The sequence below is a fragment of the Mirounga leonina genome, unplaced genomic scaffold (genome assembly GCF_011800145.1).
Source record: "Mirounga leonina isolate KUSES-001 unplaced genomic scaffold, KU_Mleo_1.0 Mir_173, whole genome shotgun sequence".
NCBI lineage: Eukaryota > Metazoa > Chordata > Mammalia > Carnivora > Phocidae > Mirounga > Mirounga leonina.
The window spans coordinates 1,068,423-1,096,319 of record NW_023270447.1 but is presented as its reverse complement, the minus strand read 5'-3'; the positions used below and the strand labels follow the sequence as shown (position 1 = coordinate 1,096,319).

Here is a 27,897-nt window from a genome sequence, read left to right as displayed (position 1 = left end):
ACCTCGAGTATAAAGGCATGGACCATTTCTGCCCTCGAGACACACAATCTGGCCAGGAAGACAAAATGGTAGTGGTGGTAGGAGCGACTGGTGCTTACCGGGCGCTCGCCACATGCCAGGCTCGGTTCCGAGTGAGTCAGCAGGCGGTAACGCATCCTGATCCTCACAACCGCCTCTGAAGAAGGTGACTAGCACTTACAGCCACCCAGCTAGGACGTGGCATACCGAGTCCCAACCGGAGTACAGAATATGCAGGAGGGACTGCAAGTGTTGCAGGAGCCCAGGGGAGAGGGGTTTCTCGTGGGCTGGAGGGGTCGGGGAATGCTTTCAGGAAGAGCCCGACTTGAGCTGAGTCACGAAGCCCCTGCACCCTAACCTCTCCTCGTGCCCCTGCTGATGGGGCCCTCAGGCCCCAGGGGAGACCACTGCACGCTGGCTGATTGTGTGAGGGCGCCGATGTCATCAACACTCTTGTGGCGGCTGGCGCCCAGCTCCAGCCAGACGCTTCCCCAGTTCTGGAGCCCGAGGGGGCAGAAGCCCACCACAGCCGCTGATTAATTGCCACTGACAAGAGGTTGCGTCTTCGGCAAGCACGGTATTAAATAGCTCCTTTTGATCATAATTAAGTTTCTCCCAGGCTGATGCTATAAATAGCTTTGCCCTATTGATTGGAGGGTCTGGGCTCTGAGCTCAGCATCCTCCGGGAGCCTTTCCAGGCCTGGCCTGGGCTCTCGAGTCCCACTTTTCTCTTCCTGACACGCAGCTTTCCTGATTTCAAGGGCAGGTGCAGCCAAACACCAGGCTTGGGGTTCAGCTCCTTTTCCCAAACCTCCCCCACCCCCACTGCCATGCCAGCAGGCGCCCGGGTTGACTCACTGGGTTACTTGGCTTCCTGAAGGAGGACCAGAAAGAGACCTCAGGAGGCAGGACACCTGGGCCCCTCAGGACCCGAGCTTTCCCCTCTCTCTGCAATGAGGACACTCCCTCTTCCACCCTACTCTGCCTGGACACCTTCCTGTTAAACCAACAGTGAAGATCCTGTTAATAGTCTCCAGAGAAGAAATAAACTCACAACTAGTGTTTTCCCTTCTTCCTTCTCTTCTTAGAGAATGCATAACCAATCTTGCTTTGCTGTACTCAATGCTATGTCTTAAAAGAGGCTGAGTGGAGGGGCCTGGGGCCCAAATCGAGGGGTCACAATAAAGGGAGGAGGGGGGATGGGGAGGGTATCCAGAACAAAGCACGGTGATTGCAAAGCTCCCTCTGCTCATCCGTGTTTGTGCTAGAGAAAAGAGCACCAGGTAGAAGGCCCTCCTTCGCTCCCACTTGATGCCTATCAGAATGACTTCCCAGAAAGTAACATGGCTCTTTCTCCAGGACTTCTCCCCAACTCCCTAGAGGCCCCCCAGAATCACCAAACACACACACAGTACTGCTGCTTAGTCCAGGCAGTGATTCCTTGGTACTCAGTTCTGTGTTTTGTTCTGCCCATTTTAGAGACATGATGGGCTGGGAACCAGGCAGTATGAGAGAGACGAAAGGTCTGCCCCGAAGTTGCCAGGCTTTGCATGATCCCTCCTCTGCCACCAGCTAGCGGCACGGTCCTGGGCCAGTAGCTTCGCTTCTCCGTGCCTTCGTTTTCCTCACCTTAAAAATAAGTGAGTGGAGTGAAATGACCTTTTTAGCTCCAAGTTCTACAGGATATGATTCTAAGTAAAAAACGGGTATGTGCACGCGAGCACCAAGAAAGGAGCATGGAAGAGCCTATGTGTAGTTTTCATTTTTAAAGCAAGATGTTGATTGGACTCCCAAAGAAAGAGGATGTCTGCAGAGGGCAAGCCCTGGGGTCAGGCTTCTGCCCTCCACTCTTTCTGAAACCACACCCTTGGAGCAGATCTGTCCCGTCTTCTGTTTCATAAACAAAAGTGCAACACAGCCATGCTCATTCGTTATTGTCTATGTCTGCTTTCGCGCTACAACAGCAGAGGTGAGTAGTTGCAACAGAGAAGGTAGGACCCACGAAGCCTAAAATTGCTACTCTCTGGCCCTTCACAAATTAAGTTTGCCATTCTCTGCTAGTGCAGGTCAGTGGGTGGGCAGAAGGAAGTAAAGGACTTCCAGTTAAGATCAGGAGTACATGCCTGGGGAGCACCTGGACAGAACAGACTGCCTGTTTCCCACTGCAAATCGGGGTATAGCAGGGGTCACTGGTACTTTTCCAGGGGACCTGGGTAAGAACCCTTGAGCCCCTGGGAGCTCTGCCTAGTGACCTGGCAGCCCAGAGATAGGCCATCCCCAAACCATCCAACACACACATATAGACACACCCACACAGCTGGGGTGGGGCAGGGAGATCCTTTCATCCTAAATTGTGACAGAGAAGAGTGTCCTAATCCAGCTTCTATGAAGGCATCCAACCTAACCTGACCGGGCTGTGCTCTTCCCTGCCTGAGACCCATGGTTAATCCACTCTAGAAAACCTACCCAATCCCCTGCAGATCTCTGAGCTGAGACCAGGGGAAGAGAGAGCCTCAGGCCCAATCAGCAGTGCCCAGAGACAGGGCCATTCCCCAGGGAAGAGTAGGAAAAGTTGGTCTCTGACAAAAACAGCAGACCAGAGGCCCTGCGAGCTGCACTTAGCAATCTGATGTACGAACAGGGCCACAAGCTGCTGGGGGGGGGGGGGGGGGAGGGGGGGGGGGGGGGGGGGGGGGTTGCTGCCAGGGGACTGCCGGGGGGACTACCAGGGGAGCAAGAAGTAGCTGGGGCTAGAGGGAGGGAACAAAGACATCCAGAAGAATCAGGATGGGTGAAATAAAAACACCATTTAGCCTGCACTCTGTGCTCCCCCAAGCCCCCTAAAGCTCTCTAGGTTTGGGCTGCTCAGCTGCAGATTCCTGAGGGTGCGCCTGCCGCTCCCCATTCTTCTGCACCCTCCGGAGCTGGGAGGCCCCCTCCATCTGGCCCTGTCCAGCTGCATTTAACAGCACACAGCAGCCCTGGATCTCCACCCCCGAGCCTTCGGCATCCACCTGGTGGGCGGTGGGGGGCTTTGATAGCCTTTTCTTCCTCACCATGAAGCCCGATCTGGCTTTTCGGGGTGGGGGGGGTGGCAGGGAGCAGAATCTCCCCATGAGTTCTCTCAGGGCAGCTGCCCGAGGCCATATGCCAGTGCTCCCCAGCTCTGCTGATATGCATCTCGTTTGTAATTGCTTTACAATGACCCTCATCATGTTCTATCTCATCACCCAATGACAGATCCGTAGAGAGAGGGGAAGGACAACACTCACACACTCACAGAGGCAGCCAGACTGCAGAGCGGGTTAAGAAGAGGGATCGTGCGGGAGTTCCAAGAGCTGGGCTCTGCCCACTTGCCCGAACAGAGTGTGTGGTGTTCGCCGGGCCTGGTTCTGCGGTTCTGTGTAGCAAAGGGAGGCAGTCAGTGGCGGCCTGCCTGCCCTGGTTTTCCAGAAAAGCACTTTCACGAGCTCCCCAGCTCCCTGTAAACCCTCCCTAAAACCTCAGCCTTTTTTGCTGGGATGACTCAAGGGATGAAAGCTTCTTTTCAGGAGCAAAAGGTAACTATGAACAAAGAGGCAGAGACTGCGGTTTTGCTCCGTTTTTAAGGTGCACAGCCCTCCCTTCCTGCCGCCACTCTGGGGCTGCCTGGTAGTCCCCTTGCTCCAGGTGGCTCACCCCACCCTCTACTTCCCACCCCCTCAGCAGGCAGGGGCCTCTCGCATTCCTAAAGGTCCAACAGGGGTCGGAAGCTTCCAGGGGTCCCCCATGAACTGAGTCACAGACACTAACTTCCCCCACTGACTCCTGCTCTGGGGCCCAGCGGGGGTGGGGACATCTATACTCTCTCCCTGCCCACTGCCCAGAGGGGTGTCTGTGCCTTGCCAGGTGTTCCTTGGCATGGACTGAGTACCCAGTAGGACGCCAAGGGAGAGCTCCCTCCCCAGAGCTCTGGGGCCAGGAATGGTTGGGGGTGTGAGAGTCCCACGGTCAGAGAGTCCCTCAGTCCTAGCCACTTCTCCCTTCCCCGCCCGGGACCAAACTCCTCCACACCCCACTGCCAAGACCCGTCTCCTTCACGGGAGCTGGCCTCACAGAAGACCCCACACAAATCCTCCAGGGCCCCACCGGTCCATAGATATTTAGGCCTTGATATATGGGCCCAGAGGAAATACCCCAAAGCCCAAGATCCTTTTTTGCTAAGGAGGCTGATCCTCAGAGCATTTGATAAAGCCCCACTGAGCAACCTCAAGGAGGACCGCTCATGGCCCCCGGTCACCCTCCAAATGGAGAAACTGGGTCTGCCATGGAGTGGTGACACCACAGGGGCCAAAGACTAGCCATGACACGGTACCCCTTCCCCCCCTCCCCAGAGGACTGGTCAGGCCCAGGAGGGCCCGCATTAGCATGGGCCTCCGCAGCCCCAACCCCCGCCCAGAAAGCCGTCAGGTACAAAATGCTGGAAGGTCCTGGGGGAAACGTGGGGCTGCAGGTGGGGTGGGGGAGACACCCACATGATCCCCCCAGGCTGAGACAAGCGGAGAGGCCTGACGGAAGCAGACACAGTTAGGTATGCAAAGTGCCTAACTCCAGGGGAGACGTTTTCTCTCAAACCCCCTCTTGTATTAAGATGGGAATGAGCATAGGTCCCCGGGGACAGGGGAGAGAACAGAACAGACTGTTTCCAGAGCACCTTCCCGTGGGCACTCATCTTTCTATTTCTTAATGAGGAGCCTGAGGGGAGCCTGGGGCCTCGGCCATGGGTGGGGGAGGGTAGCGAGTGCCTGGGGGAACCCCATCCAAACGCCCACTTCCACCCTAGGGAAGGCCCCCAGGTCATGCCCTACCTCCTCCCGCCTCTGCCAGAGCAGTGGGGCATTTCTGCCCAGGAGCGCGGCCTCCCTCTTGTCCCAGGGAGGAGGGAGGTGCCACGGAGGGTGAAGCTCTCTCCACCCAGGGACCTGGGCTACAGGCCGGCCTACTTTGCTGCTCCCCGGCTGTCCCGCCAGGAGCCGACAGCCGGGGTTCTGGCTGGCCCCAGAGGGCCTGTCCCCCCGCATTCATCACATCTGCAGGGGGCGTCCTCAGCTGTCCCTCAGAAAGCAAACACTGACGCCAGTGAGACCATTGTGCTCCGAGCAGCCTGGTCACCCCATCAGACCCAGTTGGCACGATGTTTCCTGGTCTTTGTTGAATGTGTCCAATTTCCTGACCACCTCCCTGATAAATAATCATTGGCCTCTTTCACTCCAGGCAGCGCCGAGCGAGAGGAGGGCGGAGGCTGGTTTGATGGGGATGGCGCTCTCGTTTGCCTCGTCGGTGTCTGCAAGCCAGGCCTGACCTCTGCTCAGTGCCTCGGCAAGGGCCCGTCTCCTCTGCAGCAGCTGCGAGCAGCTACCAAGCTCCCTCCTCACTGCCACCCTTTGCATCTATGATGCATCTTCTCTCCCCCTTCCCCACGCTGAAGCTCTGCAGCGAGGCATGGGAACCGGATGATGAACTGGTTATTTTAAGGGAGGCCGGAGGGACACCTTAGATGATCTGATGGCACGGAGGGATGAGCGCTGGCCGGGAAATAAGGCGATCCCGGCTCCCATCTGCCCTTGGGTGCTGCCTGGCCGACAGAGGGGTTGGCATCTCAGTTTTCTTGTGTTGAAGACTCCGGGGCTCACCCAGAGCCCTGCTTGCCTGTGCGACTGGTACCCATGGAGTTGAGCCCTCCGGCAGCTACAGTCCCACTTCTGTTCTCCCCGTAGTTTCTGCCCTGCGTCTCCCTGGCCCAAGTTGCTGGCACACCATCTGGTATTCCGGGGCGAGCCAAGAGTTAGTTACCAGTGATGGTTCTGTTGCTCTGGCCATCCCCGCCCATGCACAAGGGGCCTCCTTGGAGAGGCCAGGCCTAGCCTCCAGCAGCGATCACAGTTCTCAGGAAGGAACAAGTCTATGGCTTTTCGCCTCTGGCGTCACCAGAGAGGAGAATCCATTCTCTTCACCGCCTTCCCCAACCCCGATCAAAACAACCACAATGCTCCGTTACCTCCCACACTTAGGGACTTAAAGCCACTGCCCTCGTGTTGGCATCATGAAAACAAGCTGGAAGGCTGACCAGGCTAATGTCCCCCGTGGACCATCCCCCAGCCTGTCCCTACATCCCCACTGGTCCCTCACTATAAAACTGAGTCCACAGAGCTCACAGTAATGACCCTGTGGCAGGTTGCAGAAATGTCCACCAATTCTTCCCATCCTTTTGTATTCACATCCCTGTGTAATGTGACATTGTGGTTCCTCCCATCAAAAGGCAGAATTGATATTCTACCCCCTGGAACCTGGGCTTGCACATGGGATTTGCTTTGGCTCTCGGGACATTAGCAAATGTGACACAGCAGGGGATTGAAAAATGCTTGTGTGTTGGGGTTCACTTCTCTTTTAGCTCCTGCGACCTCAGTGACCTGCCACCAGTTGAAGGATCCAGGCCAGCCCACTGGATGATAAGAGACAAGAGCCATGTCATCCATCCCCATGGCTCCAGCCAGCCGCCAAATGGGTGAGGCCGTCCTAGACCATCCATTCCCAGCCGAGCAGCTAACTAGAGAGATCAGCTGAGCCAGTGCAGACCCAGAGAACGGCCCAGCCAACCCACCGAGTCATAAGAAATAACCGATGTTTATGGTTTAAGCCACTAGTTTTCTGGGGTGGTTTGTCATACAATACAAGTGAACTGATATGGAATCCCACAAAGGAAGTGATGAAAAAATATCATGAACACGGACAGGAGTGACAGTCTAGTGTAGTGGTCAGAGGGGTTGGGAGCCAGAATGGCTGGGTTTGAAATCCTACTTTAAGAAAAGTAAGTATCAGGGCGCCTGGGTGGCTCAGTTGGTTGAGCGACTGCCTTCGGCTCAGGTCATGATCCTGGAGTCCCTGGATCGAGTCCCGCATCGGGCTCCCTGCTCAGCGGGGAGCCTGCTTCTCCCTCTGACCCTCCCCCCTCTCATGTGCTCTCTCTCTCTCTCATTCTCTCTGTCTCAAATGGATAAATAAAATCTTTAAAAAAATAAAAAAAAATAAAATAAAAATAAAAAAAAAAAGAAAAGTAAGTATCAAAGAAAGTATCTTTGACAAGTTAATCTCTCCATGCCTCATCTGTAAAGGGAGGAGAATAATAACGCCTACCCAGTTAACAAATGCAGAGCACTTAGAATACTGCCTGGCCCGCTGTATGAAGGGCTTCCTGTCATTATTATTAGAATAGACAGCCCTGCCGAGTCGTTCCACGGAGCAAGGGGGATGACTAGCAGACCTCCAGCTCCACTTAGGGTGGGCCCGAGGCATTGAACCGACCCTATCATGAGGCACAGAGGCTGGACCTCAGCAGAGCCTGCCTGACAGGGAGCCTTGCTGGATGCAAAGAAGGTTACGGGGGACCTGACAGCCAGATGGCCTTCTGGGTCTGGGAGGAAACTAGGCAGGCTGCACCATCTCTCCCACTGCTGCACCGACACACATACGGGATTTCTGCTCTTTTGAAAGGTTTCCTGCCTAAGCAAATCCTCAGCTTTTCTTCCATCATCTTACTGCCCTCCTCAAGGCATGGTCTCAGGGGTCGGGGGGAATCAGTCCTCCACAAAAAGGGAGAAGAGGACTCATCCCTTTCCTCACTCCTTAATTTCCGTCCCCCTCCCCAAGCCAGAGCCTCTGAACTGCCTTCTGGTTATAACTCTATTGCAATTCAGCGGAAGGAGGGAAACAGGGAGTTAGGTACCATTATGGCTGCCTGGGCTCCTGACCAGGGCTGGGCAGGAAGGGCGAAGGGGCCAAGACTCCGCCTGGACCACAGTACTGGACTCCAGGATTTCACTGTCTTCTCTGACTTGGCAGACGGTGCTGGGCCAAAGCGGACTGCCACCGAGGATGGCCCAGCTGGGACCTTGAGAGCGCCAGGTGGGTAGAGGTGAAACCAAGGATTCTAGAATTTCCAACCTGTGGGCTGTGGTGAGCAGGTGGCCAAGAACGGGCTCCAGGCATGTGGAGAGGTACAGATCTCCTCAGCCCCCAGGGCAGCCGGGTGGGGTGGGGGCAGCAGAGCCCCTGGCCAGGAACCTCCTACCTCAAGCAGGATGGCCAGCCCCAAACAACAAGGTCAAAGGCATGGCCAGCCAGGGGACTACACTGGGGGGCACAGGTCTGAAGGTCTGAAGGAAAAGACCACCAAACTTGGAGCTGGGAAGGAAGCACAGATCCATGTGGGGAGCCCTCTTGGACAGAACCAAAGTTTATATTGTTGAAATTTTAGCTGTTACGAGGAGGTTTAGACGAAAGAATAGGAAAAAGGAGAGAATGGACTCCTGCGCTTACAAGGACAGGAAGTGCAGGAGCTAGGGGTCCCGCCAGGCCCCGGCCATGCCCCCAAGGGTAATCCCTTCCTGCTAGGCCAGCAGAGAGGACTGCTTCCTTCACCTTGCCCGCATTACCCAAAGTGCATAGTCCTGAACTCTGCCAGGGAGCATAACTACAGGTGTCCTTGCAGTTCATCTGACTCATTTTTTGTGCCTGGTGACCTCACCTGGTGAGTTTTTCATCACCTCTAGAGCAAGGCGCACCTGGTCAGCAGGACAGGAATGTTTGTTGAATGAATAAAGGAAACCGACCAGAGCGGATTCCCACGCTTCTGTGGTCAGAGGCTTCCGGTTTCCACCTCCACCCCCAACACATTTTTGTGTCAACAAGACTACAAATCCGAGGACTACTGAATCTCTCTGGTTTGGTTTTAATTTTAACCAAACTGGTCTCTGGTCTCTCTGGTTGGTTTAATTTTAAGCAATTAACATGAAAGAAAGATTTTTAACTTTTTTTTTTTTACAATAGAACACACATACCTTTGTATCTACACAAGCCCCCTGCCCCATTAAAATAAAGTTGCCTTTATCCTATAACATGAGTTTCATTAAATAATCCTGCCACCCCAATGAAAGGCACTCACTTCTGTGGGCGGAAGGGAGTTTTACAGATGCTGCCTGAAAGATGGCAAGATTTTTTTTCTTTGTATGTTTGATATATTTCGTAGTTTTTTAAAGGAAAAGATCTAACATCTTCATTTACCTGATGTCCCCAGAGTAGTCAAATTCATAAAGACAAGGGCGCCTGGATGGCTCAGTTGGTTAAGCGACTGCCTTCGGCTCAGGTCATGATCCTGGAGTCCCTGGATCGAGTCCCGCATCGGGCTCCCTGCTCGGCAGGGAGTCTGCTTCTCCCTCTGACCCTCCCCCCTCTCATGCTCTCTCTCTCTATCTCATTCTCTCTCAAATAAATAAATAAAATCTAAAAAAAAAAAATTCATAAAGACAAGATCCCCATCAATCCTCTGAATTCTCCAGGCACAGAGTCACTCTCTGGGAAAAAGGGGTGGGTGGGTGAGGGGCTTATGTGAGAACCAGAAGCCCGAGTCCTGGCTCAGGATGATGCTTCTGCTAGGGGAGAAGGGTCACCTCTCAGGAGACGAAACTTCCAAGAATGGAGACACTCCAGATGGCAAAAAGAGCACAAGACCTAGAGGTTCCCCAGGGCCAGCAACAGCCTAGGGTTACACTGAGAACTCCCTCCCCACCCCTCCTTGCCAGTGGGCTTTCATATGTGCGTGCGCCTGCACACACACGTGCACACGCACGTGCCATGAGCATGGTGCCTGGTTCTGAGTCTCTCCTCCAACTTTTGCTTTTCATTTGGAACACTTTCCCTTTCCAGCTCTCCAAGCCAACTTCCTCCCGAGAAGTACACACTTGTACAAGTTCTCTCTCGTCCGTGGCATCTCCAGTTCGAGCAGATCTGATGATGTGTGCGGCCCGGCCCTATCTGGATAGGAAATGGCCCAGAGCTACATGCCCCACCCCGAATATGGGCACATCCTCCCTCATCTCGCGCCATGAAATGCACAAACCTCGCACCTGACACATCGTCCAGTCCTCCCTGGTTTAAAGTTCCGTCCGCCATCTTCTCTGACCCACACGGGTGCAGGTGCCTCTCGCTGTGGCTGAGGTGACCTGGCAGGGCATGATGAGGAAGGGATGGGCCAGAACCTGACAGCTGAGCCCCTTCCGTGTGCCAGGCACTCTGCTGGGAGCTGGGGTCTGGGACCACAGTGCCTGCGTTGGGGGAGTGAGGGCCACCTACGCAGACAGGGCTGTTTACCCAGGCTTTCTGATGGCGGTGACAGAAGGCACAGAGCCCCCCCCAGGAGGAGACTCACTCACCTGGCCCATTTCCACCAAGTTTCCCTTCACTGCCACCACCAGCTGCCCGCCCCTCGGTCCTTGCCTTCTCTGCACATTGGAAAGAAAGCCCACGAGATGCTCCTAGCCAGAGAGAGCCCACACGTTGCTCACCCTCTCCCCAGTCCTCTGTGATCATTAAATGGTTGGTTTCATTCAAACACCTCAAGGTAATGTAAGCTGCACTGCCCACGTGAATGCTAATAGCACATATAGATTCCCCTGCATTCCTGTGGTGAGCTCATGCCATAAAATAATGGGAGTGGAGAAGGGAGGGTCATTTCCAGACCCACAGGATAACAGGGGGAGAGAAGTAAGCTGGGGGGATGGGGTGGGACAAGCAAGAACCAGCCCCTGGTGCAGGCATTGATGGGGATGGCATGACGGGAGACAGTGGGAGGGGTGGCGGTTCCACTGGCCCCAGAATCCACCCATCCGTGCTGTGCGGGCCCTTCGCTATTCACTCAAAGGGCATGGTTTGGAGCTTGTTCACCCATGAAGCTTCCATTCCCTGAAGGGCTTGGGTCTTCCCCGGGCTGGGGCTGGGTCACCCTGAGGCTGTGCCAGGACAGATGTCCCAGGGTCTTCTCGCCACCGAGTCCCCTGGTAACTTCCCCAACCATAATTACAATTGCCTTGCAGAACGGTTTCCTTCACAGAACCTTCTGGGTTCTCAAGGCCCTCGCCCTTCTGGGGTGTAGAGGAAGCAGACTTGGGTTGAATACACAGAGGAGGGTGGTGATCACTGACTCTCTCCCTAATGGAATGAACTGTAGCCAAAAGGGTAAACATCCATCCCTGAAAGTTCAGGCAGACCTGTTGCCATCTGCTGGGGAGGTTGTTGCGGGGACGGGGGGGGTCCAGCTCTGAAGGGGGTAGCAAACTAGACTCTTTCTAAACCCAAGACTTGTGGAGCTCAAATAGCTGTCTGATGGTCCCACATCTTATGCCTTCCCCCCATCTGGCCCATGTGGAGGAGCCCTGGGGCTGAATTCACAATTCCCTGCTCTCTCCAAACACAGTTCTATGTGGCTGTGGGCTGCTGACCTTGATCGTGTACGTCATCCTAGCTCACCATCAGACACCCTGGAGCTTTCTGGGGGAGTCTCCAAGCAGGACCTCCCAGGCCCCGTTGCAGACTTGCCTTTCTGTGGTCACTTTGGCCAGGGACTCTTAACTTTTTCCTCTTTGGAGGTGAAGAAAGGGAAATGGGAAGGTCCCCAATGCCCTGCCCATCCACCGGTGGGGGGTGGGGGGAGGGTTCTCCAGGCTGTGAATCATCCAGGCTACTGGACTAAAAATCAGTTTTCCTTCCAAGAGTGAGAAACTTAAAGCTTGTGGAACTGTCTAAGAGGTGAAAACTCATTAAATTCAACCCCTCATCATTCAGAAGAGGATGCTGAGGACCAGAGAGAGAAAGCAGAGTGTCCAAGGTCTCAGAGCCTGCCAAAACCAGCCCCACAACCCACATCTCCTGGCTCCTAATCCAGTGGTCTTTCCATTGCCCTAGGGAGCCCCACCCCAGCCAAAGGATTCGGTCAACTCACGTGGGCCAGCACCTAACTCAGAGCATGAATGCAACAGCTTCTGCTCTTCAGATGAGAAGCTGACCTTACATGGAAATATTAAGAAAGTCAAACACGGTGTGTGAGGTGGGGGGTTGGCATAACGCTTCATCATCCTTAAGCCCTGTCCAAACTCTGAGCATGGCAATCGGACTGCAGGAAAATGTTTTATTAATCGACACAATGCCCTTTTGCTAGTCCAGAGAGAAGCTTCTGCTGGAGAGGGGAGGGAGGAGAGGGAGATGGGGAGGCTTTGGCTCCAAAGACACAAGCCCTCAAGATATGAAACTCTGGAGAGAACTTCTAGCAGCTTCTGGAGGCAGAAGAGAAACTGGCCAGGGAAGAGAGGTAACAAGAAAAACTAATGTAGGGTCACATATGGCAAATCACAACTCATGAAGAAAGAGTCACACCTGGTACCGTGATTCCTCATGGAGGGTGGGTGCAAAGTAACACCCGTGACCTGTTGGGTGACACTCCCCAGGAGACTCCTCACCCTACCCCTGCCTGCCCCATCCCTGGGATCCACAGGCCGCCCAGCATTGTGCAGGGCCTAGAGCTGAGGGGCGTGGAGGACGAGCCAGGCTGCGTTCTGTTGCCGGGCTCTGACAGGCTCCCCAGCAGAGCTGCTCCCCGCTCCATTCCAAAACTCTGTGACTGGCCCCCAACTCTCTGTTGCCTCACCTGCCATCTCTCCAGGGTGCTCGGAGGGGCCAGTGAAAGGCCATTGTGCCCAAAGGCCTGCAGAGGAGTGGGTGGGGATCCCCCCAACACCCAGACCACCCAGACCACCCAGACGGAGGATATGGCAACAAAGCCACCTGGGACCAGAATCTCTCCAGGGAGGAAGATGGCACGAGATTTTCCAAAGTTATTCTAAAAGAAATTTACATAGGATATTTACATAGTATGCATATTTACCACTTTCCCTCTTCCTTAATTTTTTTTTTTTTTGCACAAATTCTACTACTACACTAAAATTTTCCATCTCCTTTTTTTCCATCCTCCCCCCTGTTCACCAGGATTCACTGGGCCTGTTGGCCACCTTGCCCCCTGCCTGTCACCTGCAGTCATGTCTCTGTGGGCCCAGAGGAGCTTGATCCTTGCTGGCCTTGGCCCCAGAGGCTCTGCTCTGTCCTCCATCGCCATCCTCTGTCCACTCCTTATGCTCATGACCTTTGCCAAGAGGCGCGAGAGTTGTTGGCCCAGGCACATTAGCGCACTGGGGATGCTGTGTCTGCCTCCCTCTGCCGGAGACAGAGGCTGTGGAAGGCGATTTCCCCCAAGGGCCTCCCCAGGGAAATCTGGGTCGTTAGGGAGAGCGTAAGAGAGCCTGCGGGTCAGACCAGTGCACGTGTGAGTCCCAGCCTCTCTGGTTACCAGCGGTAGGCTCTGAGCAGCCTCCCATTTCCTCAGCTTTAAAACACAGACAACAGTAACCTCTCTCTCCTATGGTTAATGGGGGAGTTAAATGAGGAAATGCATATAAATAATTTATATCTAGCACAGGACCTGGGACACCATCAAAGCTCGATATTATCAGCTATTATTGTTGTTGTTGTTGTCGATGATGATGGTGAGGACCAGAAGTCCCTCACACGTCAGAATGAGCCTATCTCTTCTCACTCAGTCTCCAGCAAGCATGGCAAACAGCTGCTTCTCAGCCTTCTGGACAGCAACCCTAACGAGACTCAAACATAGCTATTAAATCATCATTTCTGTCCCGAGGCCAGCCTCCCTTGGACTCCTAACCAACTGCAGAGAGCACTTCCACTTGGGGAGAGGCTAGAGGAGCTGTCCCTCTGAATCCTCATGTCCTGACTCCTCATCTCTCTCCAGTGGGGCCGATGCCCTCCCTGTCTCTCCCCTTACCACCTTTCTCTCTTTCTTCTTGGCTTTTACTTCAACCATCCCATTTTATACATTCATTTTATCGTCTGCAGCTCTGGCGAGAATGCCGACCCCAGAGGACTTGTCTGTTCAGTTCATGAGTACCTCCTCAGGCCCCAGCACGTGGCCTGGCACATGCAGACCCACCGTATTTGTTGAATAAATGATCAAAGGAATGAACACATCTAACTTTTGCACTACAACCTTTCAAGGGTCAACTGGAATGCCACCTCCTCCGAGAAGCCATCTCTGATTCCTGCCTCCTGCACCTTCCCCTCACACTTTGCTACCCTTTCCTCATACCTCTTACCTTGTGGAGCCCGGACACATAGCTCTGTGCACACACGGCATCTCTGTTCCTGGGCCGAAGCTCTTTGTGAAGACTCTAAAGGAGTCAGGAGACTTCAGTCCGAGCCCACTCATGCTACTACAGTGTATGAGCTGGGGCAAGTTCCCTACACTCTCCGCATCTCAGTCTTCTCAGATGTAGAATGAGAGCCTAACACCCACCCCACAGGATTTAGTCCTCGCCCCGTTTTTTTCTTTGTAGCCCCTTAGGTCAACCAGGACGCCATCTTGCTCACAGGCACAGCTCAATGTATGCTTGCTGAATTACTGAGCCATCGCTGTGCCCGTTGCTTACCACAGGGCCCAAGACAGGTATGTCTGGGAGGGGACAGGCCAGAGGAGGTTCCCAGGGATGCCAGCAGGGCATCCGGCATTTCTCCCTAAGGAGAAGAGGGCAATGAGGGGCACGGGCAGCATCTTGAATCCCCAAAGCCTCTGCTCAGGGGTCTGGCCCTGCAAGGACCAGGACACAGCCGCCCACGGAGGCTGGGCCACTCTGAGTTAGCATTGCCCCGGGCCAGGCACAGACGCTTTGTTGGTCTGTGACCATTCAGACCCCATCTATCCTCTCCACATGGCAATGTGAGGATCCTTTTAGTATTATTGTTTAGCAAAGCCCATAAACCAATTCTGCCTTCCTGGGTCAGAGCTGTTTATTTAATTAGCATTGTATGAGACTAAAAGAAAACCTTGTTTGACTCAGAAAACCAATATGACCTTTTGGCCCCAGCAGAGATGCAGCATGACAGGGAATGCCCACGGGCCAAGGAGAGAAGCTGAATGCAAGTGTCCGCAAAGCCATTCCACGGGTGGGAGCAGCGTTCCTTAAGGAGGCAAGGTGCCAAGAAGTGGGGCCTCTCCTCGACCCTCCCTTCGGTTTTCTTTGGTAATATCTATTCCCTGCTGCAGCCCATCCCCAAACTGCCTTGCTAGCCCCCTTCTCCGTGTTAAGCTCCAGACCCACTTTCCCACCTGCCTGCCGCCTCCCTCCAAGCCATCCAGGGTCAACTGCAAATACCCAAGCTCTAAAGTCAAGTTCACGGTCTCTACCTTTCCCTTGCCCTTCTGCCAAACTGTTCCTCCTCTGACGTTCGCCGTCTCCCCATCACCAATCACCCAGTCTTATAATCCCAGAGTTCACTTAGACTTCTCTTCTCCTGGATGCCTTTCCACTCTACCTCCTTCTGTCCCTTTCCACTGTGACCATCCCAATCAGGCCTCCCACACGCCCTTCCTGGATCAGTCTGCTGGCTGACCTCACAATGGGTCTAACATTCAACCAGAACACCGCTCCAAATAAATCTTCCTGATCACTGCAACACGGACCACCTTTAGTGGCTCCCTGACACCTACCAAATAAATGCCTTAGCCTAATAGTTTAAGACCTCCGTGTCTCTAGCAAGCCTCTTATTCCTGCCTACCTCCAGCCATTCCCCTCATATGCCCTAAACACCAGCAAAGCAGCATATTGGTTAAGCTCCCAAGCACCGTGCCCTTTTGCAATTTACTCGGATTTCCCATTTCCGCATCTCAAAATCCTACCCACTGTTGTTGGTCTAGCTGAAATGTCACCTTTCCCGTGAAGCCAATCACTCATTCAGCAGCAAATATTTATTAAGCATTTATTCTGTGCCAAACACTTCCTGATCACTTTGGAACATGCCCCATCCTCCCTCGTCTGCTCATAAACATACTCAAATCCCCTGCTGTACTGTAAACTTCTTAGGGACAGGAGCGAGGGCTTATTTATTTCTATTTCCCCAACACTGACTAACAGCATGCATCACAAACACGGGGTATAATATTTGTTAAACTGCATCAAGATTTATGCTGTCTGTGGTTTTAATATCATTTAGTTTACAATTCCCCTACTTTTTTTTTCTGCTTAAGTATGCACGACCAGGAAGAAGTAAAAATAAACTAATGATACTTCTCAGCAGCTCTAAGCCTGTAATTATGGTGAACTCTAAGTTATCCTGGACACTGGAACCATCATGCTGGAGAGAATCTCCCACCAGAAGCATAAAAGTATCATCGCCGTCAGTCTTTGACATATATTGTATGACTGTCGAGGAGCTGATACTCCTTTTTAACTTTGTGTGCCCAATCGGGGTGGTATCTGTCTCTACAGTCCTGAGAGCTGGCTGAGTAAGAGGGATGGAAAGAACGACGGAGGCCTAGCCGGTGGGGGGGTCCAGTTTGGGACGGAACGTCTGCCCTGCGCAAACTCGAGGCAAGACTGGACAGTCACGGTGTCACAGGCACTCGGCACTGGCCGGTTTCTTTCAGACGACCGCAAGGGCAGAGACATCCCAGCCCCCTGGCAGCTCAGGGTCCAGAATCGATTTGTGTTTTAAGGACAAACGCCCAAGCGTCAGTGGGACCGAGTAAGGTTCTGGGATGGAAGAGGGCTGTGCTTCCAGCCTTGCGGGCGTCGGGATGGTGCCTCGTTGTGTCACCAGGGACCGCCACACGCAAACCACAGAAAATGAGATTTGCAATTCTGCACTGATAGCCAGATAATGTAGGGGGGCAAGCTCCCCTCTTCCACTTCTGAAGCAAACAAATACCACATGGGGTGATTCCGCAGCTGCATTAGTTGGGGAAAATTGATGCACATTTCATGTGTCAGGGAGCTGAATCCCAGAGAATGGAGCCAGCCTCCCAGAAAATGGTTTCTTTATATAGTTCCATCCATTTATTGTTTGATTGGACTTTCTGTATATTAAATTCAAGCTGTTCTGCCACTCGTGGGCATTATGATGCGTTGGCTCCGTGGGAAATGAAGGTGATGGGATTTTACGGCATCACATTACAAAGGAGGCGTCCCCAGCCTCATCCATCTCTCCATCAATGAGCTTGTGTGTGAGGTGGCACTTATATTAAAACAATTTTTCTGATTCAGTTTAATGACGCTCATTCCAGTCCTGACACCCAGAATATGATTACACGAGCCAGATGCAATCTTCCTCCATCCAGTCATGGTCAGCCAAAGCTGAGTTATCCTCCCTCCTGGTCCCCCACCTTCCCATGCACCCGACATCTGCATGGCACTGGGCAGAGGGAGGTGGGGGCCGGGGAGGAGAGGCCTCGGTTCCGGCCTGGGAAACGCGGGCTGGACGGAGGCCCGAGCACGGGACTCAACTTGGAGGCCACGGTCTCTGAGCCCTCTGGCCCAGAACTTTGGGCGCTCCAAGGCACTGTGGTAACTCCTTCCCCCTTGTCACAAACAAGTCCCCATTGGAAGTTGGTCTGAGGTCACTATGGAACACTCTTTCCAAAAGAGATTGCTGCGGGACTGGTCCCTACTTCCAAAAAAGAAAAACTGCTTAGATATTACCAGAGGATGAGCACTTAGGATATGAGTACGGTGTCGGCTTCTTGGAAGGAGTTGGTTGTGTTCAGGGCCACCTGCCCGAGCACAGGGGCTGGGAGCCTCCCAACTAAGTCTCTGCTCCTCTCCCTGCCCGGGGAGGGGTTGGCGGGGGGGGGGGGGGGGGACGGGGAAGCTCCCAGCCATGACTGTATGTGAGCCCTGCGTGGCCCAGAACAGGAGCTCCCTCCTGGATGAGAGAGGCAAAAACACTCTAGCAGTTATTGAGTGGTTCTGGCCCTCCCCTGAGGAGAGGGAGGGCCAGGCTTCCTTTTATTTACACTATTTTCAGGCAGAATAATTGCTGCTCCTCAGGAAGAATCATGTTTATGTTTACGGGTGTGTTTGAAGAGGGAAACCCAAACAAAACCAAACAGAGAAAGGGAGAGAGAGAGAGATTGAGATTGATTTTGAGAGATTTAGGAGGAGAGCTGTGAAATGGGCATCAGCCTGAAAATCCCCTCCCCCAAATTGGAGCAATTTGAATTGCTGGCTTGGAAGAGCAATCTAAAGTAATGGTTCTAGTGTGAAGCACCCGAAAGTCTCCTATCCCATCCGTGTGAATCCATCCCTCCCCGACCTGCAGCACTGACACCCTGCCCACCCCTCCATCTCAGCTGCTAACAGAGCCACTGACTTCCATTTCCCTTTCTGAACCAAGACTGTCCCCCGGCATGGTAAGCACAGTGCCCAGCCCTTGGCAGATGCTTGGTATTCACTGCTGTGTTGAAAGGAAACCACAGGGGTGCCTGTGTGGCCCATTTGGTTAAGCTTCCGACTCTTGGCTTTGGCTCAGGTCATGATCTCAGGGTCGTGGGTTGAGGCCCCACGTAAGGCTCTGTGCTCAGGGCGGAGTCTGCTGGAGATTCTCTCTCTCTCCCTCTCCTTCTGCCTCTCCCCCCAATTATGTGCTCTAAATAAATAAATAAGTAAATAAATAAAACCTTTAAAGAAAAGAAAGGAAACCCCAAACCAGGTGCAGACAGACGTTCCTGCTTGCAGGCAGCCCCAGCCCGGATCTCAGACACCCATGCTCCAACTTGGGCTCTGGGGCTTGTTCACTCCATCCATGCTGGGGTCTCACCGCCCTGGGCATTGAAGCCCCCCTCTTGCAAGAGGCCCCTTCTTGTGCTATGCTTCTTCCGGGGTGGACAAGGTCTTTAGGACCATGTCTTCCTGGGCCGGTCCTTGCCACGGGAGCTGAGAAAGTCTTGGGCGGCTGTCGTGGTAGAAGCAGGACCAACATCGCTCCCTGTTGCCCCTGCCTTCAAATGCACGCAAAATCTCTCAGTTCCCCCCTCCCCGCTGCCAACGCCCTTGGCCCAGCCACCATCATCATCCGCTGCATAGACTATGATGGTGGCTTCTCCCGACAAAGTATTCACTACCCAGCAGCCAGAGTGATCCTTTGCAAACCTAAGTGAGGCCTACTTAAAACCCTCCAATGGCTTCCCATTCCAGGCAGAGAAAAAGACAAAGGGCCAAGCCTTTGATCCCGAGGGCCCTACATGAGCTGCTTCCCCTATTACCTCCTATACCTGGTTCCTGCTCCTGCCGCTTGACCATTAGGACCTTGTATCTATTCCAAGAACAGCACGCCAAGCCCTCTCCTGCCTGATGGCCTTTGCATTTGCTGTTCTCTTGGCCTGGAATGCTTTCCCTAAGCTACCCACATTCTTTCAGGTCTCTGCTCAAATATCACCTGAGCTCCTGACATAAAATAGCAACTTTCCCTTGCTCCACCACCCTCCCGCACTCAGGGCTCCCTGTTTATGCCACGAGGCTTTATTTTTCTCTGGAGCATGAATTGCTGCCTCACGGAATGTATTTATCTGCTGATCTATATACTATCTGGGCTCCTCCACTAGAATGTAAGCTCCACAAGATCAGAGACTACTTTCTTTGCTGCCGTATTCTTAGCGCCTAGTGGCTACTCAGCAAATATTGGTTGCATAAAGAATCGAATGGAGGAAAATTTCATGGACGGGGGCGCTTATCTCTGGCTCCCTTTCTGCTCTTCCCTGGCCCCAGAGTCTACAGTGGGAAGCATGGCCAAGTGGCCAAAAATACTGAAGGACGAGGGTTGAAACTTCCCGTGCAAGAAAGGCCCCACCACGCTAAGGCTGACGTCAGAACTAGAGAACGCCCCGCTTGGCCTCCCCATCTCCACCCTGCCCACAAATGGATATTTGTCTGATCTGACCAAATAGCCCACATTTGGATAGCACTTCCACTGGTTCTTAAAATGGCCAGGAGAGGGGCGCCTGGGTGGCTCAGTTGGTTAAGCGACTGCCTTCGGCTCAGGTCATGATCCTGGAGTCCCTGGATCGAGTCCCGCATCGGGCTCCCTGCTCGGCAGGGAGTCTGCTTCTCCCTCTGACCCTCCCCACTCTCATGTGCTCTCTCTCAAATAAATAAATAAATAAAATCTTTAAAAAAAAAAATGGCCAGGAGATGGTTAGCAAGTGAGGAAACTGAAGACAGGTAAACTGGGGTACAAACCTGTTTAGTTGAACAGCTATCTAGTGAGACCCTGACTTAGGCACAGATCACACAATGATCTCTGGCATAGAGATCTGCCCTTGAAGAGCTCACATCCTGGGAGAAAGACACGTAAGCGGATCAAGTTAATAAAATATGGCAACTGACAAGACAGAGGTACGTCAGGGCTGCAGTGGGAAGCAAGAAGAAGGGTGCCTAGTACACCCTGGTACTGGGGGTGGCAGGAAGGACTCTGGAGGAGATGATGTGGGGCTGAGCTGTGACAGATGATGGGAGCTAGCCAGACACAGAGCGAACTGAGGGGTTGTCTCTGGAGTGGCAGGAAGAATATGAGTAAAGGCCTCTTTTTCTGACCCTTGGTCTACTGCTCTTGCCACCATCTCTTGTTTTGGTTCAAAGGGAAGAGAAGTGAGTGTCATTCAATTCTTGCTGTCTGAACCTTACACTGGGCTGATGTGCAATCATGGCGCTTTGTATTTGCAGGTCCTGGCGCACAGTAAGCACTCAATAAATGTTGAATGAATGCAAGATTCCTTGTCGGGAATCTTCTCTTAGGAATTGCAGCACCCGAGAACTGTTGGTTAAGAAGTGTCAAACCAAGAAAAGACCTTGGGGTCATTCATTTCCAATAAGTGTGGCTATGACCAGATCTCCCTGGGCGGGGACACACCACCATCCATGTAGGCACAGCTGACCACTGTCCTAGGCCAAGGCACTTGGGAGTTGGGAGGAGGGCTGGTGGGCCCCGGAGGCAGTGGATGAAGGTGCAGCCAGAATTTGGGAGGATTGAAGGGTTAACCAGATCCCAGATTGGCTCCACTTCTGGCGCTGGGGGGTAGCCTGGTCAAGCACCCCATTCCGTGATGCGCCTGTATTGATTGTCCAGGCCGGACTCCCAGTCTTGCAAAACCTCAGGCAGGCCCCTTCCAGGATTATGTTTTAAAGGGAAATGCAAATCACCTGGAGGCTGCTTCATGCTTGGAAGAAGTAAAAATCGATTCTGTTTTAGTTAAAGTGATTTTTGGACACTGTCAAAAGCTCTCTCATCTCAGGGCATGGGGTGACAGATAGGCTGCCTGTCTCAATCACATAAGCAAGCCAACCAGGCAGCAGCAGGCCATCTTACCAGGAGCAAGTCTCCTCTGGGCCCTTCCCAAGCCCCCACGCCCCCCACCCCCTGCCCTGAAGATAGCCAAGACGGCCCCATCCCCTCCAGTCTCGGAGCTGGCCTTCGATAGCCCTGGTGGGTGCTCACTCGCGAGGCTTTCCTTCCGCACGCTCTCCTCTTCCCCACTCTGAACTGGAGCCTCACCCACAGACTGACTCAGAAAGTCTAGGCCAATCGTGATGCCAAGCCAAGTCAAACAAAATTCAGAAGGAAAATCTGCTTTAAAAAGTCTACAACATAGACGACCTTCATAAACTAGACATGTTGGTCTTATTTAATATTGGGAGTTCTGTCTTATCCCTTTCCTCTGTTAGCTGAGATAATTGAGGATTTTATTTATAGCAGCAATTATGGGCACTGAAATTAATCCTTTCGTGGCGCATGTGGGAGCTCTACGGTCAAGGGGGCATAAGGGAAACATGGCTGGCCATGCAGGTCCTCCCTACCAGCACAAGAAGCTGCAAAGGTCAGCCATCCTTGAGCCTCGGCAGCAGTTGGGCCGTTATTGTTCTGTGTGCTTAAGGTATTTTGAGATATTAAATAAACAGAAATGATTGGTTCCAGGAGATCCCTCCCTGGAGGACACCTGAGTAACTCATCAGTGAGTCCTGGGAAGGCGGGCAGAGATGGGAACTGGAGTGAGGGAGCATGAACTCTGCTCGGCACTTCGGTCCTCAGCCCAGCCCCGTGGCCTGTCAGTCCGCCCTCCTCTGCAAAGGAGCCGAAGACAGTTTCTCCCAGACTGAAACGGGAACTTGGGGCAGGATTAGGGCAGGGAGGGTCTGCAGACGGGAAGAACGAAGTGTCTGCTGGGAGCTGTTAGAAGTAGCTGGACAGACCGTGGAATGTGGCAGAATATTGGCCCTTGGTATCCCACAGCCACTTGGGGGCTCAAATGCCAGCAAGGAATAAGAAAAAGAAGGGCTCTCTGGAATCGCTTAGGCCTACAGCTAGCCAGTGAATAAGTTGAGGACAGGAACCAGCCAGGGGAGAGGGAAAAGTTTCCAGGGTCGAGTTGGGAAGACCTCTGAGCAGAGCAAGAAGACCCCCGCCCCTGATGTTGCAGAGTGTCCCAGGGGATGGGCCAGAGGCCAGGTGAAGGCTGCCCTCCTCTGCCCCCAGGGGCCAGGGCTGGGGCAGAGCATGCATCTTAGGTCCACCCTAGAAAGGGTGGACGGGCAGGTCTGGAAAGGACTGAGAACAGTATCAGGCCAGGCAAATGGAAAAGGCGCCCCATTCACAATGACCAAGCCATTAAAAAACGTTTTGCCAAGTACCTGCTATGTATAGCCAAGCAGTGAGCCTGGCAATGGTTCCACCTGCCAACTCAGGTCAAAGTCAAAGTTGCCCAATCCAGCATTCAACCACACCAGCCAGGGTGGAGGAAGAAAACCCTGCTGTCCCATTACTTATCCGAGGTTAAGGAAGACACGACTGAAGGAAGACTTCTTGTCCTGCTCATTCGCTTCCCCTCCCAGAGGCCAGACGTTCTGATGCACACGGAAGAGCACGGCGAGGAGCCCACCGGGCCACAGTCAGGGGAAGCATGCTACTCCCCTTTCCTTCCTCTTCACCTTCACTCTCTGGCAGAGGCCCCCTGCTCCCTGCCATCCCCTCCCCCCCCTCAGAAAGTACATACAAGGCCAAGACTGTCCGTCCCCTGACACTGGCCTCGCCCTTGACCTAGAGGGTGGATGCTAAAGGACATCAGTGGTCTCCCCAGCGACAGTAAAACAGCGGATTCTGCCAGGAATGCAGCCATCTGATTCCCAAGGCAGCATTTAAACGGGCCAGATGGAAATGTTTGGTTTATAAATTCCCTGTGTGCCTAGGACAGTGCCTGCAGTACTCACTGTGTCCGTGTTCAAGAGCGACGTGACTAGAATAAACTGACCCCCCGAGGCCATAATATAAAAGATGGAACCCTGGAGGTCTACTTTCCCCCCACGGCCCCGAATGGTATGGGGACACGCGGAGTGGCGAGTGAACAGGGAATGGGCGCTGGAGACAGCCAGACTGGCATTGGGAAATCAGGTCTGCCCCGATCAGCTGTACGGTACTTGATCTCTCTGGGCCTCGCCTGCTGCATCTGCAAAGTGGGATGGCATTTTTCCCACCTAGCAGGGCTGTTGTGAAGACTCAAAGGGGTAATATATGCAAAGTGCTTAGTGCACCGCTGACACACGGTAGAAGCACATATGCTGTTACCCTAATAATAAAAAGTAATAGGCAGGTGGCCCCTGAAGTTTCCATCGATCTCCTCTGAAGCGATCCCACTTTAACTCTGACATCCACCCATCTGCCCTGTTTTCTCCCCACGGCAGTCCTGAGGCATCACTCTGGTGTCATGAGTCCCATCAAAGGGCAGGTAAGGGCACGCGGGATGGTCACAGCCACGTCAGGCGCAGGGCCAGGGAGGTCCTGGCCTGGGGGGGGGGTTCCCCTTCAGGAAAGTGAAGGGATGGTCAGGGTCGGCCTCGAAGGGGCAAAGATGCCTCCTTCTCCTGACACGGTGACCAGTTCCCAGGCCACTTTATCCCTAAATATCCCACTGCGCCAAGAGACAAGGTCAAACGACCAGACGCTCCTACCCACTCTGGGTGTGAGTGGCTGTTCAAAGAACTATGTGTGTGTTGGAGAGAGAGGAAGGGGCAGGATGGCCTGTGTCCGACGGACAAGAGGGAAAGGAAATGCCCCCATCAAATGTGTCCTCCACAAATGGACAATGACACTCCTTGCCCGCCCCACCCCCCTGTGTGGCCCAATGACAAATGTAATCATTTTAAAAGGTCCTGTCACCTGCTCAGTCATTCCCAATAAGCATACACAGCACTATGGAAAAACCGACACCAGCGCCACGGGGTGTCAGCCAGGAAAAAAAAAAAATCAAATCACCAGGACGCCACCAACCAAATTGTCAAAGACCAAATAAAAAGCTTCATGAATTCTCCATCAGCAATATAACCCTTCCTGGCCTAAGCAAATACAGACCCAGCATACGAATTGTAAAGGGATTTTGCATTAGCCTCAATGACTTCCAACGGCCGAAGCAGAAACCCCTAAGAAATTCATGTCTCCTCCATAAAGCGGCTGCTGTTGGCTCTAATCCTGTTAGGGGGAAGATTGCAATCTCCTTCCCGAACCCCTTCCTCGGATGGAAACCTTCGCATGCCAGCACCATAAACACGTTTCTGCGACCTCAGCTAGAGAAGGGACCTCGGGGAGATGGAAGAGACGGCATCACCCATGGCCCTTGCTGAGTGCCTCTCCCTCCCCGGGATGATCCTGCTACTTCTGTGTCTGACCATGTGATCTCTTCAGACCATCTCACCATGGCCCAGGTAGGCCGGGTCATTCAATCACAGAGAACTCCTCCTTCAGTGAGAAAAAACAAGTCGGGTGCTCCGCTTTGCAGGAACCCCAAGTTGAGAGTCACTTAGAGAAAGTCTGCTCAGAGCCACCAAACCCTGGAGCGTCTGTGGCAGCAGAGAAGAGAAGGAAAGCAAAAGAGAAATAGCCTGCAGATACACTACAGAGAAGAAATGCAGGAAGGATCCAAAGAGAGTGCTCTCAGCATCTTCTGGTTAATGGAACTGTGTGCCCTCCTTACCACATTCACCGAACTCCTCAGGCCCTTCTTCCTTCCCACCTGCTACCCCGTTTCCCTCCCCCGCGGCAGCCCTTACAAGCGAAGGGGCATATAAGAACCCAGCAATCACCACTCACTCCACTCCACACACATACACAGAATGCAGGGCTGAAAAGAGAAATGATGGCTTAATTTTCCATGTTTTATAAAATGCATGCCCCCCCAAAAGAAAACTCAATTCAGAGCAAGCTCTCACCCCCCAAATGAATCACACGTGTGCCTTCCTCTTTCTGATGAGGCAACTCCCCTTGCTCCTACGACTTGGACAAGTGACTCCATTCTTGTCTGCCGGATCCAGCTACCATCCAAATGTAACCTCCCTCCCATGTAACCTCCGCCCTACTGGCCACCGGCACAGACTTACCCTAGGGTGGTCATGGTGACAATGGTGTACCAAAAAGAGGCAGGGATGCTCGTGAACTTGCTGGCAGAGGAGCCCTTCTCGGCGTAAAACATCACAGTGGCAAAGATGATGATGGCCATGGTGAGGGAGAAGAGGAGAAAGCCGAGTTCAGAGGCACAGCTCTTGAGTGTGTAGCCCAGGATCCGCAAGCCCTGGGAGTGGCGTGAGAACTTGAAGATCCGGAAGACGCGGAAGACCCGGAGCGTGACGAAGGCGCCGGACACGTCCTCATTGTTGGTCATGACCAGGCCGATGTAGTAGGGCATGATGGCCACCACGTCGATGATGCTCATCACACTGCGGATGAAGCGGTAGCGGCTGGGCGCCGCAAAGAGCCGGAGGAGGTACTCCACGGTGAAGATCATGACGCAGGCTGTGTCCAGGCAGAAGAAGGCCACCGAGTAGCGCTCCCCACACGGCAGCTCCTTGCTCCCAGGCACCGTGCCACACGGCACCGTCTCCACCACGTTGGTGATGACTGACACGGCGATGAAGAAGCCAGTCACGTAGTAGAAGACCAAGGCCAGCGTGCTGGTGTGCGGGTTCTCGAAGGCCCGCCACATGGTCTGGCGGAAGCTGAGCGAGGGCATGGACTCCTGGTTGTTCTCCGAGTCGTTGTCGTCCATGAGCCGCTCGGCATTCTCCCGCTTGCGGTCCTTGTACTCCTCGTAGCAGCAGTCGCCGATGATCTCCGGCAGGATGCCGTAGAAGGCCAGCTCGTCGTCGTAGGCCGAGATGCACTCGTAGCGCGGGTAGTGCAGCTTGCCGGTGCGGTAGAAGTTGAGGACACACCGGAACACTTCGGGGTCCCGGTCGAAGAAGTACTCCTTGGTGTCCTCGTTGAAGAAGAACTCCTTCTCTGTGCTGCCCAGCAGCGTGTCCGGGTAGCGCTCCAGCGTGGTCCGCCAGGTCTGGAACCTCCGGCCGCTCACGTTGAGGACGATCAGTTCATCCTGCCGCTTGTTCTTGTCGGCAGGGGCGAGGGGCATGGGGCAGTTGGCCACCGGCATCCACCCGATGGCCGCCGCCCGCGCAAAAGGCAGCCAGGCTGCCACGCCGGCCGCCATGCTGACTCCAGCTCTTGGGCCGGCCGCTGCTCGGAGGCGGAGGCTTCGCACACCAGCTTGGAGTTCGTTCCACGACCCCTGGGAGACAGGAGGAGAGAGCAGAGAACCGGGTGAGTCCGCGATTGCCTCCCCGCTAGGAAGCGGGACACGGGGAAGGATCAGTGCCAAGTGAGATGGCAAGAGTCTGGAAGGCAAATCAATGAAACCAAAGTCACTACCCAAGGGCGGCGACTTGATTCTTTTTCCTCCCCTCCTAGGGAGAGCACCTCACTCGGCACGGGGCAGCCCGTGTTGGGCTCACCAGGTGTTGTTGACTGCCCGACAAATTGTCAAGTTCCAGGAAGGCTCAGCAGCATTTGGAGGGAAAGGCTCTTTAGGAGGAAGATCTGGGAAGACGTGGGTAATAATCAGCTCTGAAAGGTTATGGCATTATTACGAATTTAAATTGGGAGAGGGTAAATGAGTTCTCATTAAACGAATTTAAAAGTGGGATAAACATGCTAATTTTTATTTCACTCTTCACCCACCAGGGTAATCAGGAATGGGGGGTGGGTAAGGGAGATCAGGTAAACACATTCTTTCTACTCCTCATTGCTGAGGTGGAGGCTGGGCCTGCCCGTGTCTGGAAAGTTCTCCGAGATGGCAGGTAAAGACGGTAGGCCCAGAGCTTGGTACAGTTCTGTTCCCCAAGTTCCATGGAGAAGGCAGTTGCTGGTGGAGTGCTACTGTCCGGGACGCCTGGCAACCTAGCATCCAATTGTGCCCCTCAGAGCCAGGACAGAAAGATGTGGGAGAGGCTGTGAGGCCGGGCAGGACTCCTTCCCCCCTCCGTAAAGAGGGTCTCGGGCTCTTGGTTCACCTGCCTTCCATGCATTGTCCCTCTCCCTCCCAGAGGAAGCTGATCCACCCTCTGCCATCTCCAGATTCCTCGCCTCCCGTCTCCATCTGCCCACCATCCATAGCTCCCTCGGGTTATGTAACAATACTCTTTCCCATGCCAGCCCCTTTCACCTGGCCCCACTCCAGCCCTGGAGGTTCCTCCAGCCCTGGGCCACCTTGTCCCTTCCCCCACCAGTCTCTGAACCACACCGTGGACACACCTCCCCATCACCTGCATGGATGGGAGTGGGGGGACAATGGCTCGGAGAATTATTTTTGGCTTTGAGAAACAGATTTACCTTCCCAAATCTGGCTTTTTAAGGATGATACTGAAATGACTCTGAATCCCCAAATGTGTTACCATCTGTGGGAAGACATGTGGTGACACAGAAACACACGTAACAGCACCAGGAAATTGTTTGGGGTTGACACACTCATTTTCACTAATCCTAAACTGGCACACGGAACCAATCCTCACTCAGAATTATTTGGACCCTCTGGAGTTCAGTTGGCTTGACTCTGTGTTGAAATGAATGAGGCAGAGGTTTGTCTTGTAAATGAGATTTGATCTTCATCTTTCCCTATAAACCTGCTTCCTTCTCCTGACTACCAACTCCTCTAGGCCCTCAAATCTCCACCTCTTCTCACTCCTGAGCTACCGCTAGACTGTCCCCATCTGGATGCCTCTGATGCCTCTGATGCTGGACAAGGTCACACCGAACCTACCTCCTCGCCCAAAGCTGCCCCTCAGTCAACCTTTTGTTCACGGC

The 27,897-nt window shown here is 53.6% G+C and overlaps 1 protein-coding gene across 2 annotated transcripts in view; it reads right to left on the bottom strand.

Moving 5' to 3' along the window:
* KCND3 (potassium voltage-gated channel subfamily D member 3) overlaps window positions 1-26,322 on the bottom strand; it is a 202,991-nt gene extending 176,669 nt beyond the window's left edge. For both annotated transcript variants that reach the window (XM_035017764.1, XM_035017765.1), the window contains exon 1: window positions 25,143-26,322. In XM_035017764.1, the coding sequence (XP_034873655.1) occupies window positions 25,143-26,248 (1,106 nt within the window). In that variant the 5' untranslated portion in view covers window positions 26,249-26,322. The remainder of the gene's footprint in view (window positions 1-25,142) is intronic.
* Window positions 26,323-27,897: the final 1,575 nt, after the last annotated feature.